The following is a 17031-nucleotide window of genomic DNA, read 5'->3' on the forward strand; positions in this document are numbered from 1 at the left end:
GAAATTCCTAGTCCTGCCACAAAGTCCCAGCCTGAGTGTGAGAAAATCATCCATTTTCCCTTTAATCTCTCCCTTCCCTCTGCACTGTGGGGATTATGTTTTTCCCTTTCTCCCACAGTCCATGTAATAGAGCCATATGTTCTACAGGGCTGGACTGACTTTTGCACACATGCACACTACCTGCCATAATACGGCATCAATCTAGTAAAAACTTATAGGATCAAGGTATGGTTGAAATAAACAAAAAAATCCACAGAAAGAACATTATTTTTATTTGAGAGAAGAAATGCTTTTCAGTGCAACCAAACTCCCTAATCTTAGTGGCACCCGTCACTCTGATGGGTATTTTGGGATGCTTCCATCTTCTAGGACCCCCCTATAAAATGCAACTAGAAGAAGTATTCACTACAGTGCTCTTGAAGGGATTTTAAATTAAGGATTTTTAAGTTCATAGAGCTTTCATGTTCCTTGCTGTAAAGAACTTAGCCCCCAAGAGTCACTCCACTGTCTCACAGGCTCCTGAGGCATGAGGACACTCCAATACTGATATGCCAGCAAAATAAGTGTTTCCAAGCAAGCCACCAGCTTTCTGGGCCCCAAGAACACTCTATCAGTGCTTTTGGGAAACTTAACAGGAACGGCAATATTTCAGAGCAACGCCCCTGGAAACACAAACAACCCTCACTGCACAATGGCACTTTTTCTGGGAAAGTAAATCTGTCTTCAAAGAGAGTCAGTCCTTGCATATGCGCATCACCCTGGGCCACGGTGCTGTCAGCTCAGGTTCCCAGGGAAGCATGGTTTCGTTACCACGCACCTAAGTCAGCTGAACCAACGAATGGCTGAAGAGAATGACAAGACCATCAAGGTTGTCACCAATTCCTTTGCACAATGAAGAACCATTGCTAATAATACTATGACTGGCAAGTGTATACATTGGGTTTTCCAGTGATGGAGATACTGTACTTTCCACAGGCAAAGTTCTGTTTAACTACTGTTACAGCTGGGAAGTTTTACTAAAGCCTAACTAGAACCTCCTGGGGTATAATAGAAGCCCATAATTTTTATCTGAAGATGGAGACCACTTAGCTCCATTTGTGGTTATGAAGAACAGCCTATCCCAGGGGACTGCAAGAGTGCTGCACCAAGCAAATGTTACTGGGTTTGTTACTGGGTTTGTTACTGGGTTGCTTCTGCTGGTGCATTCACAGTGCATCATCCTGCAGACACACTCCCATTTTTGAGAAAAGGATTTTCATTAAATAGTTGTTTGGTTAGAAAATCCCCAAGCAGCTTCCCAGGCACAAATGCAACACAAAAGTGTTTAAGTGTGATTGTTTTCTGATGATGTGTAATACCAACTCACAAAGCACCAACTGATATCAAGTAAGTTGAGTTCTGTCTTCCTATTTTGTAAGAGAAATAACATGAAAGCAGTAGAAATTCGGGCAGAGTACTTAAGCTCAGGTTGATGAATACCCTCCTGTCCATGATCCCAATTAAAAAATTACAGGGCAAGAAACATCATTCAACCTACATTCAATACAATTTGTTCACAAATGCAAAAGATTTAAGAGTTGATATTGTGTTACTTTGCATTTATCTCAACTCTATGAAAATGTGCTTGATACAGATGATTAGACAATAAACATGTAACAGTGAAATTTAGTTCAAGCTCATACAGAATTAAGCTCTTAAATCAGTTATAATATAGCGAAGACAGATGGTACTGGATACATAAAGCACATTAAAGACACTGTTATCTCTTTGATAAAGAAATAATTCAGAGCACTAGACAAGAAGCTGAAATTGCTGACAATCTGAACTCCTGCCAACTGTCCTGGCTTCACTGGGGCTGTGTGAATTTTAAACACACATAGTCCCAGGTGTCCACAGTGCTGACTGAAATTTCTGGCAGCTAGTTCAATGCTTTTGAAACACTGCTGGCTTCCCATCACTAGTGGTCACTATGGGGAGAAGATAGGCAGCTTTTGGCTGCTTCTGCCTGCTCTTTCTGTTGCCTTGGCTCTAGTGCTGTAAATGAAACACTCGGCACAATGAGCAGCCTCTTTTCTTGCCAACCCACAAGGCAGATACCTCCAGGGCACTAGTGCTGAGAAAAGGAAGGGTATGACAAAATGCGGAAAGAAACTCATTTATTTATGTTCCCTAGATTCAGTGTGTCAAGAAACTCTGTGGAGCTTGGCCCTCAGAGACTAGACAAAAATGCATCCAAGAAATTGAAAAGTCAAAGAGATGTGTGATTGCAACAGATGCCTTGCTTTGGAGAGATTTGGGGAATGGTGGGAAAGGGTCACATGAAACCTAAGTAAGTGTGTGGAAGGGTTAGCTGAGGAAAGACAGAGATATGGAAGTCATTTATGGCACACATCTGGTATTCCAATGTGCACAGCACTCCCTTGACATGAACAGGAGCCCCACCCATGTATGGAAAACAAAAATGTTTGTCTTGAGATCTGTCTTTATAAAAAGATCTCCAAGTAAGTTTGGTGTCTTGTGACAGGCAGGATTTACCACATCACTGACAAACTACTTAAAATTGATGAGGGAAAAATGAGAGGTTTCCATGTACATCATAATGACCTACTGCAAAAGGGCTGGCTGAATGACTCTAGAAGGCCCCAGAGTAAAACTGAGATGCAATGGTAAGATGCCAAATTAAATGGACCTTAAGAGTCACTTCAACAGCTCCAGCACATGCCTTTGCCTAATCAGATCAAAATATTTAGCTTGGTTTTGTCACACTGAGATTCATTTTGGATTACTTTAACAACATTCACTTGCTACAACTAAGTGTTTTGGACCTCATTCTCTGTTGGACATGCTCCCCAGGTAGCACTGCTCTGTCCTCCTGATTTACTGGGGACTACTTCCCCAGGTTAATTGTTCAGATTACTGTGCTCTAGAGTGTGTCTCTTTACCCAGGTGGACACACAGTATTCTTTGTCATTTCTTCCAGAAGGCCTAGCAGAAGGTCAATTTCCAGAGCTCCCCTAAGATCTTCCTGTACAAAAATTGAATTGTTTAATGAACTTAGTGAGGCTGGACCCTTGTGACGGAGGTCACAAACAACTGTATGTTAATCCTATGGATACCAGTAGCTCCATACTACTAGGACCTTACTACAAGCCCCTGCAACTGAGGCATCTAGCAAAGTTTTAGGTTTACATTTATGTACTGGATCAGCTGGGGAGGCTGACTAGCACTTTCTGATAATGAACAGTGATATGAAAAATGCTGCAGGCAAGACAGGAAGACTTGATTAGGGGATACAGAGAAAAATAAGTCATATTCAGTAGCCTGTAAAGATGTCTGCCAACAGGAAAGAAGAAGCAGATAAAGCAGACAGCAGCAGACAGATAGCATGAACAAAGAGAAACTGAAAACAAAAAAAGAAACCCAAAAGAAATAAGATAATACAACAGTAAAGGAATTAATTAACTCAGAAAGAAGGCTAAACTCTTATCATCCAAGTCATACAACCAAAACACTACAATTAATATATCAGATTAATCTCAGAGAAAATATATTTTAGAAGCATAAATGATGGTGCAGAGTTCTTGAAAGAAGGAAGTGTAATGATGGGAGGAAAACTTTGGGAACATAAAGCAGAGCACTGCAAGGATCAGCCCAAGGAAGCCAGACCAGAAAAGCAGTGTGTCTAGCAGGGGTTGCTGACTCTCAGCAGCTGCACAGCTTTGTGCTGGAGAGGACTCCTGGCAACACACTTGTCACTTCACCATCAAATGTGTGCAAGCAGCTGAATCAATTATGCTTTCAGGTGACCTGAAGTAAAACACTGTTGCATTTTGCTACAGGTCAATATTATGGACTCACTGAAGGGAGACCCTGTAGTCCCACCTCCCTCCTAAAGCAGGTTCACCTAGAACAGATTGCACAGGATTGCACCTATACAGGTTTTGAATGTCTCCAGAGGAGAAGACTTCACAACTTCTCTGTATAGCCTGTTCCAGTGCTCTGTCATCCACAAAGTAAAGATTTTTTTTCTTGAAATTCAATGGAAATTCCTGTGCTTCAGTTTGTGCCCTTTGATCCTTGCCCTGTTTCTAGGCACAAATGAACAGCCTGGCCCCAGCCTCTCAACACCCACCCTTAAAATAATATAGTGCAGAGATAGGATTCAGTGACCAAATAAGTTGGTTTTCCAAATAAATTCTTTCTTCATTCCTATAGTTTTAAGTCATTGCTTAATTTACCTTTCTACAGTATCAATGGATATTTTTTTCACTTTGTTACCGTTTAGTGGCTCAAAAGCAAAAAAGCAACCTACCATGACCTGATGAATAATTTTGCAAGCAGTATAAAAGTGGTGGTAAAGAAATACAAATAATACTATATCCACAGTTAGAAAAATATTTGAAAATACAGTCGTGTTTTCAGACATGGTTTTGCATAAAAACACTCTATGGTCCAGCTGAACAGCAAAACTCCATCTGCTTCAAAGACAGCCAGCATTTCACCTCATGAATCCAGCTGCTGGATTCTGTTCCTGTGTACATATATAGGAATAAACTTTTGTCTATATGATACTCAGGGAAAAAGAATGTGCTCTGAATACTTGTGTTCAAAAATTTTGCATGACTATTTGCAGCATAAAGTGTTCATGCAGTCAGCCTAAACATTAGTGGGTTTAGCAAGAAAGCAGATGGACCTGTTGTATGAGACATAGGTACCAAAGCACAAATTATGAAAATCTTGAACAAAAGTGCATTTGAATAAACTACACACAGAATAATTTAAATCATTAGCAACTGATTATTTGCTTTCGTAAGCTAAACTAAGTTCATTACAATTAAGAAAAAAGGTAAACATAATCACCTCAAACTACTTCTACCACAGTTTTCATGGCAATATCACTTTTATTAAACCTCAAACTTCATTATGTCCACAAACAAGAAAACAACCAAGACTACATGTGCAAGTTCTACAAAACCATGTGAGATGAGAGAAACAGTGAGGGAAAAGAGAACTGATGTTTGCTGCTGTATTCCCAACCAGCCTTGGCCTGTGAGAACACCAACACAAGCAACAAAATTCTCAAACACTCAGGTCTGGTGAGAGTGAAGTTCATAGAGGAAACAGCTGTGTGGCAATGACCTACTGCATTGACATGTATAACCCAAATTTATTTTAGAGTTCTTAGCCCTTAATAGGTAGCAACAGGATACGTCACAGTGACCACACGTGTCAATCTAAGTGCCAGGATGAGAACACCTGGGACCCACAGTGCAGCAAATGTAAAACACCAAAGCAAGCAGTGCAAAAGGCACTGCTTTCAGCAGACAAGAGCCAAAGTTAACCAGATGATGAATTCATATGTTCCATTGTCTTTTGCAGATAGAGACCCATATTTTTTCCCTCAAAAATCAGTGTTGCCTTATATGTAATGATATATATAACATAAGCATACAAGAAATATGTTAGTCAGATTTTACTCTCAGTTGGAAACTCAGACTAGGTATTCACTACATTTTGATTGAAAAACCCTTTATCTGACCATTTTTATAGTCACACAATCCCAATGTACAGCATTGCATACAACAGTCACACAGAGATATCACATGGATTAATGTGTTTGCTAACAAAAGGTCTGTTGAAATCAGCACTTACAAATGGTCAAGCTTTGGGACAACACAACCTGTAGTGCAGAACTTGCATCTGCTCAGCAAACCTGAAGAGACATTAACTCTAACAGCTCCAACAGATCTCTGCTTAGAACTACTGTTTGAATAACCTACACATACTTCAGAGGCTACCCAGGTGGCATGGATCTCCACCACTGATGAAGAAAACAGAATTAATACTTTTAGGCTGATCCTTTGAAGCTTAATAGTAAGAAAAGCATTAAAATAATGTCATATTCATAAATACCCATCCACCTTACAGTCCAAACCCCTTTTGCAGAAAGATTTCATGCAACTTGCTTAGAAGGTGAATAAAAGAGCATCTTCCAAAAAACGGGCCAGGAAGAAAACTGAGTAAAGGGCTGCCACTAAGCTTTAATGGGAATGTCAGACTTATAAGGGGGTAACACAGAAAGGCTACAGGAATTAGTAACTTTTTGAATGTTCAGCACTTCTGTAAATCCAGGTGTCTGGGGGAAGTTCTAATACCATCATGTGCACAGCCTGGTCTTACTCTTTATGGATCATCTTCTAAAACTGCTCAGCAGCCTCCACTGAGAACATAGATAGAGAAGGATGTCATGGCTGGTAGGTTGATTTTGGGAAGTTGCTTTGCTTTTTGTTCTTTAGAAAAACAGTCTCCGAGATGACAGGTATTGTCAATGAAATGGCAAATTGGTGTCACCGTTTGTGTCCATCCAGGCTGTTATTTTACTCGCTAGAAGTTCAGCAGAGTTCAGGACTCCATGCCTTGGAAGACCAGTTGGTCTCACACTAATTACTAATAGCTCCCAAGTGGTTTAAATACTGGAGGCAAGATATAAAGTATCTTTCTCCACACTTCTATAAGTAAACAAGAAACAATTCTCAGTAGCCAACATAACGTTTTGCTTTTTTCTTGGAAAACAGTATTTGCTAATCTAATTTACTTTCCATGGACTATCCATTATGGAACAGTATTAAAAAACAAGCAAAGAATATTTTCTACTAAAAAATAGGTAACAAGTAGGAATTGCATTGTGTTGAAAAATTATTATCTTCAAACATATATTATCGTCATACTCACATTCTAGAAATAGGCTGTTCATCACTTGTGGTTATCAAGAGACGAACAGTTTGCTCCTTTATTTACATTTCTGTATAGGATGTCTGACACCACCAGTGCATCATCTCTGGGAGACAGGGAGATGTGACACAGAAAACTCCAAGGGAAAAGTTAAGTGGCATGACCAAAATCTCATGTGTAAATATGTGGCAAGGTTTAAAAAGGAAACCAAATGTTCAGAATCTCAACCCTATGCTTTAACCACAAAACCAACTTTCTTCACTAAAATGGAATTAACCCAGTAACTAAAAACAAAGAAAAAACAAGTACATACATGTGCATCTTGCCACTGTAACAACTCTAAGGACATTTAAGTGTTCTCAAACTAAGATACAATTAAAAATATATGTTTAATTCCAGGGTGGTAATCAGTTCCACAAACCAAGAGTACTAGAAAAGCAAGAGGAAGTAGCCTCACAGCTTGCTGAAGCTGTGTAAACCACACATGCAGGCATAATGTACTGACTGAAGATCTACAGAAATATATGCTGCTGACAAGAAGGGACTCAGTACTCATGTACAAAACATGAAAAATGTTTTCAACTACAACAGAAAGCCTAGTTGAAAACCAAGCAGAAGTGTTTCTAAAAGTTAATTAGGACTCAAAAATAATCCCCTTACAAAATAAAAAAACCCTAAGCAGTCTAAAAAATATTGTGGCATCCTACTTCAGATAATTTTTTTTTTTTTAAATCACAATGAATTGGGGCTAGATAGGGGCTAGGAAGAAGCTATTTTGCAGAAGAGAAAAGCACAAGTACTGTTCACTGAGAAGCTGTTTTTCTGGTTCAGCAGTTCTGCAGCAAGAATAGCCAGATCATTTGAAAATTGAAAAGAAAATCAATTGCATGTTTTTATTTTAAAAGAGCTTCCCTGTGGGAATAGGTGTGGGTGTGAGATCTCCTTTTAAATTTCGTAATATAACATAAAGCTGCCAAGATTTTTTTGTTTTAAATACTCTGTTTACTGGGTGCCAGAATGATTTTTCTCTCCTTATGATTCTACTGATGCTTATCAAAATTAATCTGTGAAGTGAGTAACACTAACATTTAAAAACAGAATATTTGTTCAGACAGCAGCACTGAGCAAAACAAATTTTCAAGGCTGCTATGGGAGTCCAGTGATGACAGCAAAAGTCTATTTACTCATTTACCCCCAAGCTCTGCATGCAGAAAGTTTGTATCAAAGTTTTTTTTTAAAGCAAATAATTTTTTTTTAATATATAATTGAGTTCCACAGGTAAAGTTTACAACTAACCTTGCTATCTTCGATCTCCTGGGTTTTTCCTTGAAGCGTTTTCCTCTCTCCAAAATCACAGGTTGACTTTAACGTGAGCTGACAAGAAAGCATGGAGCTCTCTGCCCCAGTAAGCTCCAAGGACTTTGGTGAGTACCTCTGTGAGCCGGCGGGGCCAAGGTTGGGTATCGGGAGGGCAGTGTGCACAGGCTTTGACCCCACGGCTGGCTGCCTCAGCTTGGAGGCAACCCCAAGCACAGGCATGGCTTCTATAAAAGTATCTTCTTTCTGCCAAAGAAAATGTTCCTGACCTCAGTCTGGTAGGCTCCAGCTTCAGCAATTTCAGAGCAAATGCTTTAAACAAAAGTAGCAGTCATCTTTTCGAAAAGTCTTAAAACAATAATATTGCGAGTTTCACAAGGAAGCAAAATCTTTCCTTCATCTCTCCCCTCTGCCTCGCAGCCGCTCACACGCACTGCGCAGTGAGTCAGTGGCTCTGTAAGACTAAACGCTCCTCTGGGGCGTGAACTTTTCTTGAAGGTAACTGCCACAGAGCGGCCTGTCTGGGATTAAAGAACTCATAAACTCGCTTTCTCTTCTTCCTACAGCATTCCAGGTCTGTGCATTAAGTGAGTGAAGGATGGGAGAAAAGGAGAGAGAGAAGGGAGGAAACCTCCCCGTACTCCAACTGTCAAAACAGCTTAGAGACCACAACACTGGAAGCAGAGACCTCTTCCTGACTACATAAATAACCAGCCCACATCTCAAAAAAAAACAAACCTCTTTTTTTTTTTTTTTCTGTTTAAGGGGAAAAAAAGGACCTGAGTAGTGGCCAAAGCAAACAGCTGTTGGACGAGTTTTCATCCCGGAAATAATCTCAGCAATGAAGCTGTTTGTCTGATTCCTGGCTATTTTTCACTGCTGACAACCATGAGCTACGGTGTTTCATTCTCTGCTCCTCCCGTGAAATCAGGTTAAAATCGTGCAAGAGCATGGCTAGAAACAGACACCGAATCACACTGCGGGTAACATCTGTCTGTGCTATGAAAAATCCATACAAAAACAGAGTAGGATATAGGAGAATTTCAAGCATTGTTCGAAGATTTAGTCAATACAGTTTTCAGAGCTCTTTTTTTTTTTTTTTTCTTTCTTGGTGGTGGTGGTAACGTCATCTATTCAGTGTTAACACTTCCCTTTCTAAAAACACTGAAAGCTCCGTGAAGTCCATGTCCAACACATCATTTCTGCTTGTTGCTCACAGAAATATTCTTTCTGGCAATCTCAAATCCTTGCACATAGAAATACAAGTCAGGCAGGCAGAGCAAGCTCCAAAATGAGTCATGATGGACAGTCCAAATTGTTGAGCAGCATAAACACTTACTTAAAAGAACAACTGTAAATTCCTTTGAGAGTCTGTAGCAGGGGAAACCCTTTTAAACTGACATGAGGAAAAAACCTGTGCAGAAACATCACACCATTCAACTACTCCGATGGGATTTTATCACCCAGCATTATAGACACAGGGTTTTTTGTTATGTCTTCCAAAATAAAACATAAGATGACTTGACTTATTCTGCCCCAATATACTACATGGTATTAACTACACCTTCCTTGGACAGCATGTACTATTACCACCAGAGATAAAAGCACAAGAGAAAATAAGAGCCCTCTGGACTTTTATGTTCTCAAAACAAGGATGGCAAAAGTTTAGAAAAGCATTGAAAAGAAAGTAAATGAGAAGCAGACTAAAAAGATCTTAAATCATGCTTTAAAATTATTTTGCAGAATAAATGTGTGATGTCTGCCTCTATCATTCATTTACAAAGATCACACTGACGCAGTAAATAAATTCAGCTCTCTGTATCGACTTACAAATTACTCCATTCTTGCTTGTGGTTTGTAGAAGTGAATTTAACCTGTTGTAGTAATCTCCTGAGTTTTGAAGGGAGAATACAGAGAATCAGCAAACACATTTCAGCATCCTCTGCTTATATGCCATTTGGTTTTGCCACCATTAACAACAGATGCCATGGGTTTTGTGCAAGAATGTGCAGAGGTAGCTGCTCTGCATTTTAGACAACTTCAGCCCACAGGATACATCAATTTGCTCCAATGATTGGAATATTTTTGTTCAGTGTGATACTTCAGATCTTCTGCAGAGCAAAGGGGAAGAAAGCTCCTTGCACAGTCTGTATTTGTTTTCCAGCATTATAAAGCACTGATGCTGTGTAAGGAATTTAGATTTCTTAGGCACAACTGTTAACAGTTAACACTTCAGAAAATGCACATATGCAAAGACTGAAGTGGACCACAGGAAAAGAAGGATTTATCTCTTGCAAGGTTTGAGAAGATGAAAAATCCTCATGAGAACTGTTACCCAATGATCAACACAAAGAATAAACTACAGCCATGAGATAGATACTTTCTTAAAAAGAACTTTGCCAAAAAAATGTAATTGAATCTTATTACTTCTCGGGGTTATAATTTTACAAAGTAATGCACTTTGGTAATCTTGCTGATCTTCTTTTGAGTATGAATGATGAGGTCATGATACCCACAGTCTCTTTTGCAACCCATTTTCCCAGCACAGAAACCCTGAAAGTAATAAGTAAGCAAACTTACTAGGAGTCATCTGTAATACATAACCAACAGGATTTGGAAACAATGATGTGAGGCTGGTGTTACTGCTACTCTTTTGAAATAATTTTTCATTATATGTTGACTTTAAAGCTAGTACCAGGTCAGGGCCATCAGCTTCAGAACCGAAACTACCTAGAGTTTATACAATGATAAATCACAGAAGTGCTTCTGAGCTATTGAGGATGCAAAGAAGAGTGTGCAAGATTCTTTGCAGGAATCATGAAAAATTGAGAATAACAATTTTACTCTGTAAGTAAGAATGTAGCTACAAGCCTAGTCTTCCTTTTCTTGTTTTCTCTAACTCTAAGCAAAAGATAAATAAACAAACATCTGCTACTCTTTGAAATCAACTACAATTTTTGCTTGAAATCCCTTGTGTACTTCATGGTGAATGTAGGTCTTATGAAGGCTGTCTTGGGGGAAAGAATATTTAACAAATAAGCTTCAGTACTGTTTTCCACACAAACAGGAAAGTACAGGATCAAGCATCTGTGGACAGCATACACAAACTGTCACACCAGATGCAGGTGCTGGTGGGATGACCCTGCAGGCAGAAGGTGTCCAAAGATTCTGTAAGGGAAGGAACTGAGGGGAAAGGGTAAAGTTGGAAGCTCAAAGGGCACATTGTCAGGCATCAAGCTGACCATGTAAGTTTGGTAGTATTTTCCTAAGTATCTCTGTAGTGGAAAGCAAAGTGACGGCCAAGCAAGGCAGACAGGGAGAACCTAGAGTCAAAATGAGGATGATTTAGATATGTGTGAATAATGTCCAAACAGAAAAAAAGGCATATCTGTGAGAAATAAGGGTGGAGAAGGCTATAACCTGGAGTTACATGAAATCAAACACAACTCTCTAGCATGAGGGACAAAGAATTCCAGTCAGGGTAGAGAAAGCAGTGAGTAAAAAGATATGACTGAAAGAAATAAGGGACTGCAGAGAAACAGGTCAGGCTAAGCATTGTTCAGATAGGAACTGTAGGTTTGTAATTTATCCTCTTAGACTTTAGAGTAGACATCCTCCAGCCAGACAGGTAGGGGACATCATCTGGATTCAGGAGAATGACCAGAAATCATGACTGAAGTCCTGACACAAGGGAAATTATGTTCAGAAAAGGTTGGAGAGTTATGAGTAAAAAATAGAGGGCAACATTTCAATTGGGATGGTAGGTAAGAACATAGAAGTGTAAAGAGGAGCCAAAAAATAGGAAAACAAAGCAAAGGTCAAAACACAATCTTTAGTAGTTTTGTAGTGGTAGCTCCAGTGATATGTTGAAGGTAGGGCCATTGTTTTAGCTGATAAAATAGTGACAACCTGGCTGTAAAGCATGACTGTGAAAGTGTCACACAATCCATTTTCACAGAAATTACAGATTATATTAATGATCTGTACCTCAAAGTAACACAGCATGTATGCATTCAGTATAATAGTCCATACATCCTTAAAAAAAAAATGTAATATTTATTTCAAATAGCAGGAGCTAACACACCTGAAGTCTAAACCACTTCATAAAAGAAGGTATCAGTCACTTGTAATGTTATGGTGAATTTTTGTTCTCAAGACTGAACAGAAATAACTGTTCACAGCACAACACCCCAGCATATATTTCCTTTCCTTCACTGAGCCTGATATCAGTACAAATCCCATGAAGGTTGCTCCCCTTCTGCACCCCCAGCCCTCAGACAAACTGTTCGCATGAACTGAACAGACAGCTGGCAGTGTGTCCCAGAGCACAGGAAATATCAAGAGAGGGGACACCTGCCTCAAAAGTGGAGCCAAGATATTTGTTTGCTCCTTCTGCTCTATGATCTTCAACAAGGAAGCTGTTGCATGCGTAGAGGGTCAAACAGGAAATGTCAGGGGTCCAGAGACTGCAGAGCTCTGTTCAGAGCTGTTTCCCCACTTCATCCCACTGATGTAGCAGCTGTGTATAGAGTTTACATGAGCCAGGCCAACTTCAGAATGAACTGATACAATCTCAAGATTTTGTGCTCACTGATTTGAGGTTGAGCAGAAAGCTTTCCCCAGCTGGGGATGGACAACTCTTGAAAAAGCAACCAATGGTTCTAAAATACTGAAGGTACCTGAAGCAAGATGATTTATTTATTTACTCCAGATAAGACAGGATTGAGCTTTAAAAATGCAAATCCAACACACACCACATGTCTGTTTGGTGTAACAAAATACGTTCAACCTGTCAGATACTGATGAGACAAATCCTTCAGCTCCGACTCATGTTCCCAGCATAAATCTATGGACAATATTTTTGTTATTAAAAAAATCAGGTGAAACCATTAGTCTCAAGGCAAGACATTTAACAAGTATTTAATCCTCTCTGCAAGTATGTAATGCTACTGAGTAAGCTGCTGTTGTTGTTCTTAACAGTTTTGTATTTCAAAAGATATATAATCCAAAGCCCAGTTACAGTCACAGAAAAAGGTGCATCCGGCTTCCTAAAGGAAATCCTTCTGCTTTGGCTGAATGTTTGGGGAAGTTTTTTAAGAGGACAACTTTTAAATAAGGATACAGTTTTATCATCTGAACAATTTGGCCTTTCAAAACTCAGACAGGAGTTAAAGGGTTTGAAAGCAGTAACTGATAAAGTGACCAGTTTTCTGTAATCCATTCATGCTGTATGTTTGCAGCATCTTCCATCAGATAGTTTCAAACATTTATGTGTAATTTAGTACCAATCCACCCTGTGAAGTATGTGAGGTATACTAAAATATTGTCAAGTGGAACCATGAGGCTAAATGAACTTCCCAGATCCATATGGGGCTTCAGTACTTTCTTTCTTAAGTAGAGGGTGGGTTTTTTTTTTTAATTCTAAATCTGTGCAGGTTAAAAATTACAGGTTTTTTGCTTTGTTGTCCACTCTATTTAATCATGAAGTATTTGGCTTAAAGGAATTGAGCTTAAATACTATAGGATTGGAAAACATAAACTAAAATTTTTATGAGGATAAGAAAGAACTGATGGCAACTGAACACACTATGTAAGTATTTACATACTGATCTACTGGCTAGACCACACAGCCAGCTGGTAAAGCTTAATGAAAGGATCAGCTTTTCTCTTTGGGAGGTGGAAGAGGAAAAGGGAAAGAAAAGGATATTCTGTTTGTTCATTTCTAAGCAAATGACCCAAACAACAAATGCTAAAGACTCTCAAAGTTGATGTTAACTGCAGCTAACAAGGAAATATACCCACAAAAAACCCATACACTGGCCAGAAATCTAACAGTCATCCTAAGGATTGAAGTGACAGCTTTTCTATATTTTTTCCTTTGTCTCCTTGGTTTCTCATTTACAAAGCCCTTCCCAGACATAGTCATAGCAGGCACACTGACATCTCTAGTATCCTCCTGGACACTGACAGGTATCTTTGCCTTTTTCCATTTATGCTCTCCTCCCGATTTGTTTTTTTTCCTCTGAAAGGATTTCTGGCTTTGTATCACTTCTGGTGGGCCCTGGCAAATTATTATTTCTACTGCTTGCCCTACATTTTTCTGTCTTAAAATACATTACTTCACTGCTGCATTGTCAAAGAGCATTTCTCCCACTTACAAGGGTAATTAAGAGCTTCAGCTCTTTGTAGTACTGCTGGAGAAAAGTCTAAGGTAGACACAACAAACCCAGACATTTACAGAATGCATGATTAAGCTCTTAAGTGATAACATTACTTTCAGTAGAAGTGGTGAGGAACAGAATTCCTAGCCTGTTTTTAATAACGATATTGATGGAAGAGGTTTTGTTCCATTTGAAATTTTGATCAAAGTTTAAATTATCTAGTGTTCCCCTTGAAATATGGTCCTCATGAATTCTCTGCAATCACTACTGCTTTCAATATGAATTCCCCTGGAAAAAAATTTCCCAATGTACATATGCCCCAAAATTTTGATGGAATATTTCAGATGATGCTATCAAGATATTTATAAGTTCTAATTAGATGAGAAGGAAATTATGTTATTTGTGGTTAATTAAAGCTGTTCTGACTCTTGATACTAACTGCAAACTGTCCAGAACTTTCATCCGAAATTTCTTCAGAGAAACTGACTTGCTTTTCTTACTATAAAATTTCCTAGCAAACTATAAAAACTAACACTTAAAAAGAAACTGCGACTAAGCAGGAAGGAATCTGCTGATTATCTGCCATCAGGTGGCTGGCAGAGTGGCAAACCTATGCTTTCATCTGCAGGAAACTTTCCTCTTATGAGCCCTGTGGATCTGATAGAGGGTTTCAAAATCACAGTTATGCTGGCATTCACTTTAGCATTGCAGTGAAAAACTTCTACATAAGGTTCCCACTGGTCTATTAAAAAAAAAAAAATTTACTGTAGAAAAATAGCTTAGAAACATCTGCTACAGTCATGATCAGACTCTTGGCCAAGTGCAGAAACAACAGTAAGAGACTTTGAAGTCAATCAGCTTTGCTATCACCGGCAGATAGTCCTGCAGTCAGTGGAAATTACTGCACAGAGAGTTTAGGAGATATGAAGAAAACTTGCTCTGCCAAAAGTGTATATAGACAGCAATGAAGAAAAGAACAATTTTTTTAACAATCATGAAAATTGTTAGGAGTGAAAGGTTAGCAATAGGTGCTAAAAAAAACCCCTATATTAATACTTAGAGAATACTTCATGAAAACAAAGATGGATATATTTTAAGGGATTAGCTTTGATATTTGACCTTAAACAAGTGCAAGCTGCACTGCAGCTGGAGGAGCACTTCTGACTCATGATCTACTGTCTGCTTCTTTCTTGCTCTGAGACTGTAATCATTCAATGCCAACTTGCATCCCCCACAGTTCATACCTACTATAGCTATACCACCTCTACCCATCTGCTACCCCAGACCTTGATCTAAGTAGCAATTATTGCATAATACTTCCTGTTATTCCTCACTGCTTATCAGTATAGCGGAATGATCCCAGAAATGTTTTTGGTTTCTTGTTGGCCTTTGCAGATAATCATTATAACTAATTTTGTTATCAAGTAACCCTTCCTACAATGCCCCTATTATTTTCATCTTCTTTAACCACATAAATATTTGATATTTATCCTATATTTCCTGTGATTTGCAGCAATTCAGGAGACACTGATAGGCATTTTAAAGATTTCCTTTGGCAAACATAATACCTCAATACAAAGAATGAGAAAACATTATAGTTTTTGGTGAAGTTTTAGAAGATCATCATTATATCACATTCCCTAACACAATTCCCATCAGAAAATCTGGCATTTGCAGTGCTCTCATGCTGGGTGGATGTACTGGTGAAGCATTACGCCCCATGGCAGTGCTCGGTTTGCAGCTTCACTTCACGATCTTAAGGATCTTTTCTAACATAAATAATTGTATGATTCACTGCTGCACACTTCCCGTGCACATCATCTCTTTCTAATGGTCAGAGGCACCATCCTGAGTGTTGAATCTTTTCTGTTACCAGTATTTTCATTTTGGATCTCAAGTTGCTACATGAAGAACAGATATTGTACCTTGAAGCCACTCGAAGGTTTTTTGTTTGTTTTGATCCACAGATATGCTCTTATAACCATGTGTTGTGTGCCTGCTCTTATTGAGGAGTTATGATAACACTATACAGAATCTACATTTTTCAACAGCCTTTCCTCACCGAGGCATACCACTATACACACTGTAATTTTCCTGCTCTTGTCTAGTGCTTGGCCAGCTTGGAACTATGGCAGAGATGGTCACTCACCTCTACCTGGAAAATATTAAGCAGACAGGCCTTGTGTGTCAATGAATGTGTCAATACCTTGACCACATTTAGTTGAGCTGTAAGTGGGTGCTCTTTTCTTTCAAATAAAAATTGGTCTAATGCTAACATACTAAAAATCTCAACCATCTGCCTTGGTCTCCTGTTGGCCATATGTGAACATTTCCTACAGTGAGCCTTGAAAGCTTGTGCCTTTCTCCATTCTGCTGTGAGCAGAGCATGCTCCAGACCAACTTCTGAAATGTGTTCTGTATGTCACTAGACTAAACCTTCCCCTTTTTTGATCAATAAGTGTCAAGGAACTGCTGTTTTTCATTACCAAACATCTCCCATCTATGCTAAACCATACACCTTGTGTCACCCCAACAAAAATCTAAGAGTAAATTACAACAGCAGCTTTTCCAGTCAGCAAATTGTATTTCTTCATCACTGTCTAAAGATGCATGATTTTATCTTTTGTGTGTATCTTTATGTACACATGAGTACACATGTTTAATATGTCAGACATTAATGTCCTTTGAGCAATTCACCTGGGTTGCTTTATCTTTCACAAAAAAAAAAAAAAGAAAACAGAAACCATCAAACCCTCAATAGCACACAGCTGTCAAAAATAACTTCAAATCCTGCAGATGTTAGATGCTTCCTTCCTGCTTT

General features: G+C 38.9%; 1 protein-coding gene across 1 annotated transcript in view; it reads right to left on the bottom strand.

The window, feature by feature from the left end:
- NAV3 (neuron navigator 3) overlaps nt 1-8271 on the bottom strand; it is a 251512-nt gene extending 243241 nt beyond the window's left edge. The window contains exon 1 of the mRNA XM_058806115.1: nt 8029-8271. Within this exon, the coding sequence (XP_058662098.1) occupies nt 8029-8271 (243 nt within the window). The remainder of the gene's footprint in view (nt 1-8028) is intronic.
- Between the last annotated feature and the right edge of the window lie 8760 nt (nt 8272-17031).

This window comes from Ammospiza caudacuta, chromosome 5, assembly GCF_027887145.1.
Source record: "Ammospiza caudacuta isolate bAmmCau1 chromosome 5, bAmmCau1.pri, whole genome shotgun sequence".
NCBI lineage: Eukaryota > Metazoa > Chordata > Aves > Passeriformes > Passerellidae > Ammospiza > Ammospiza caudacuta.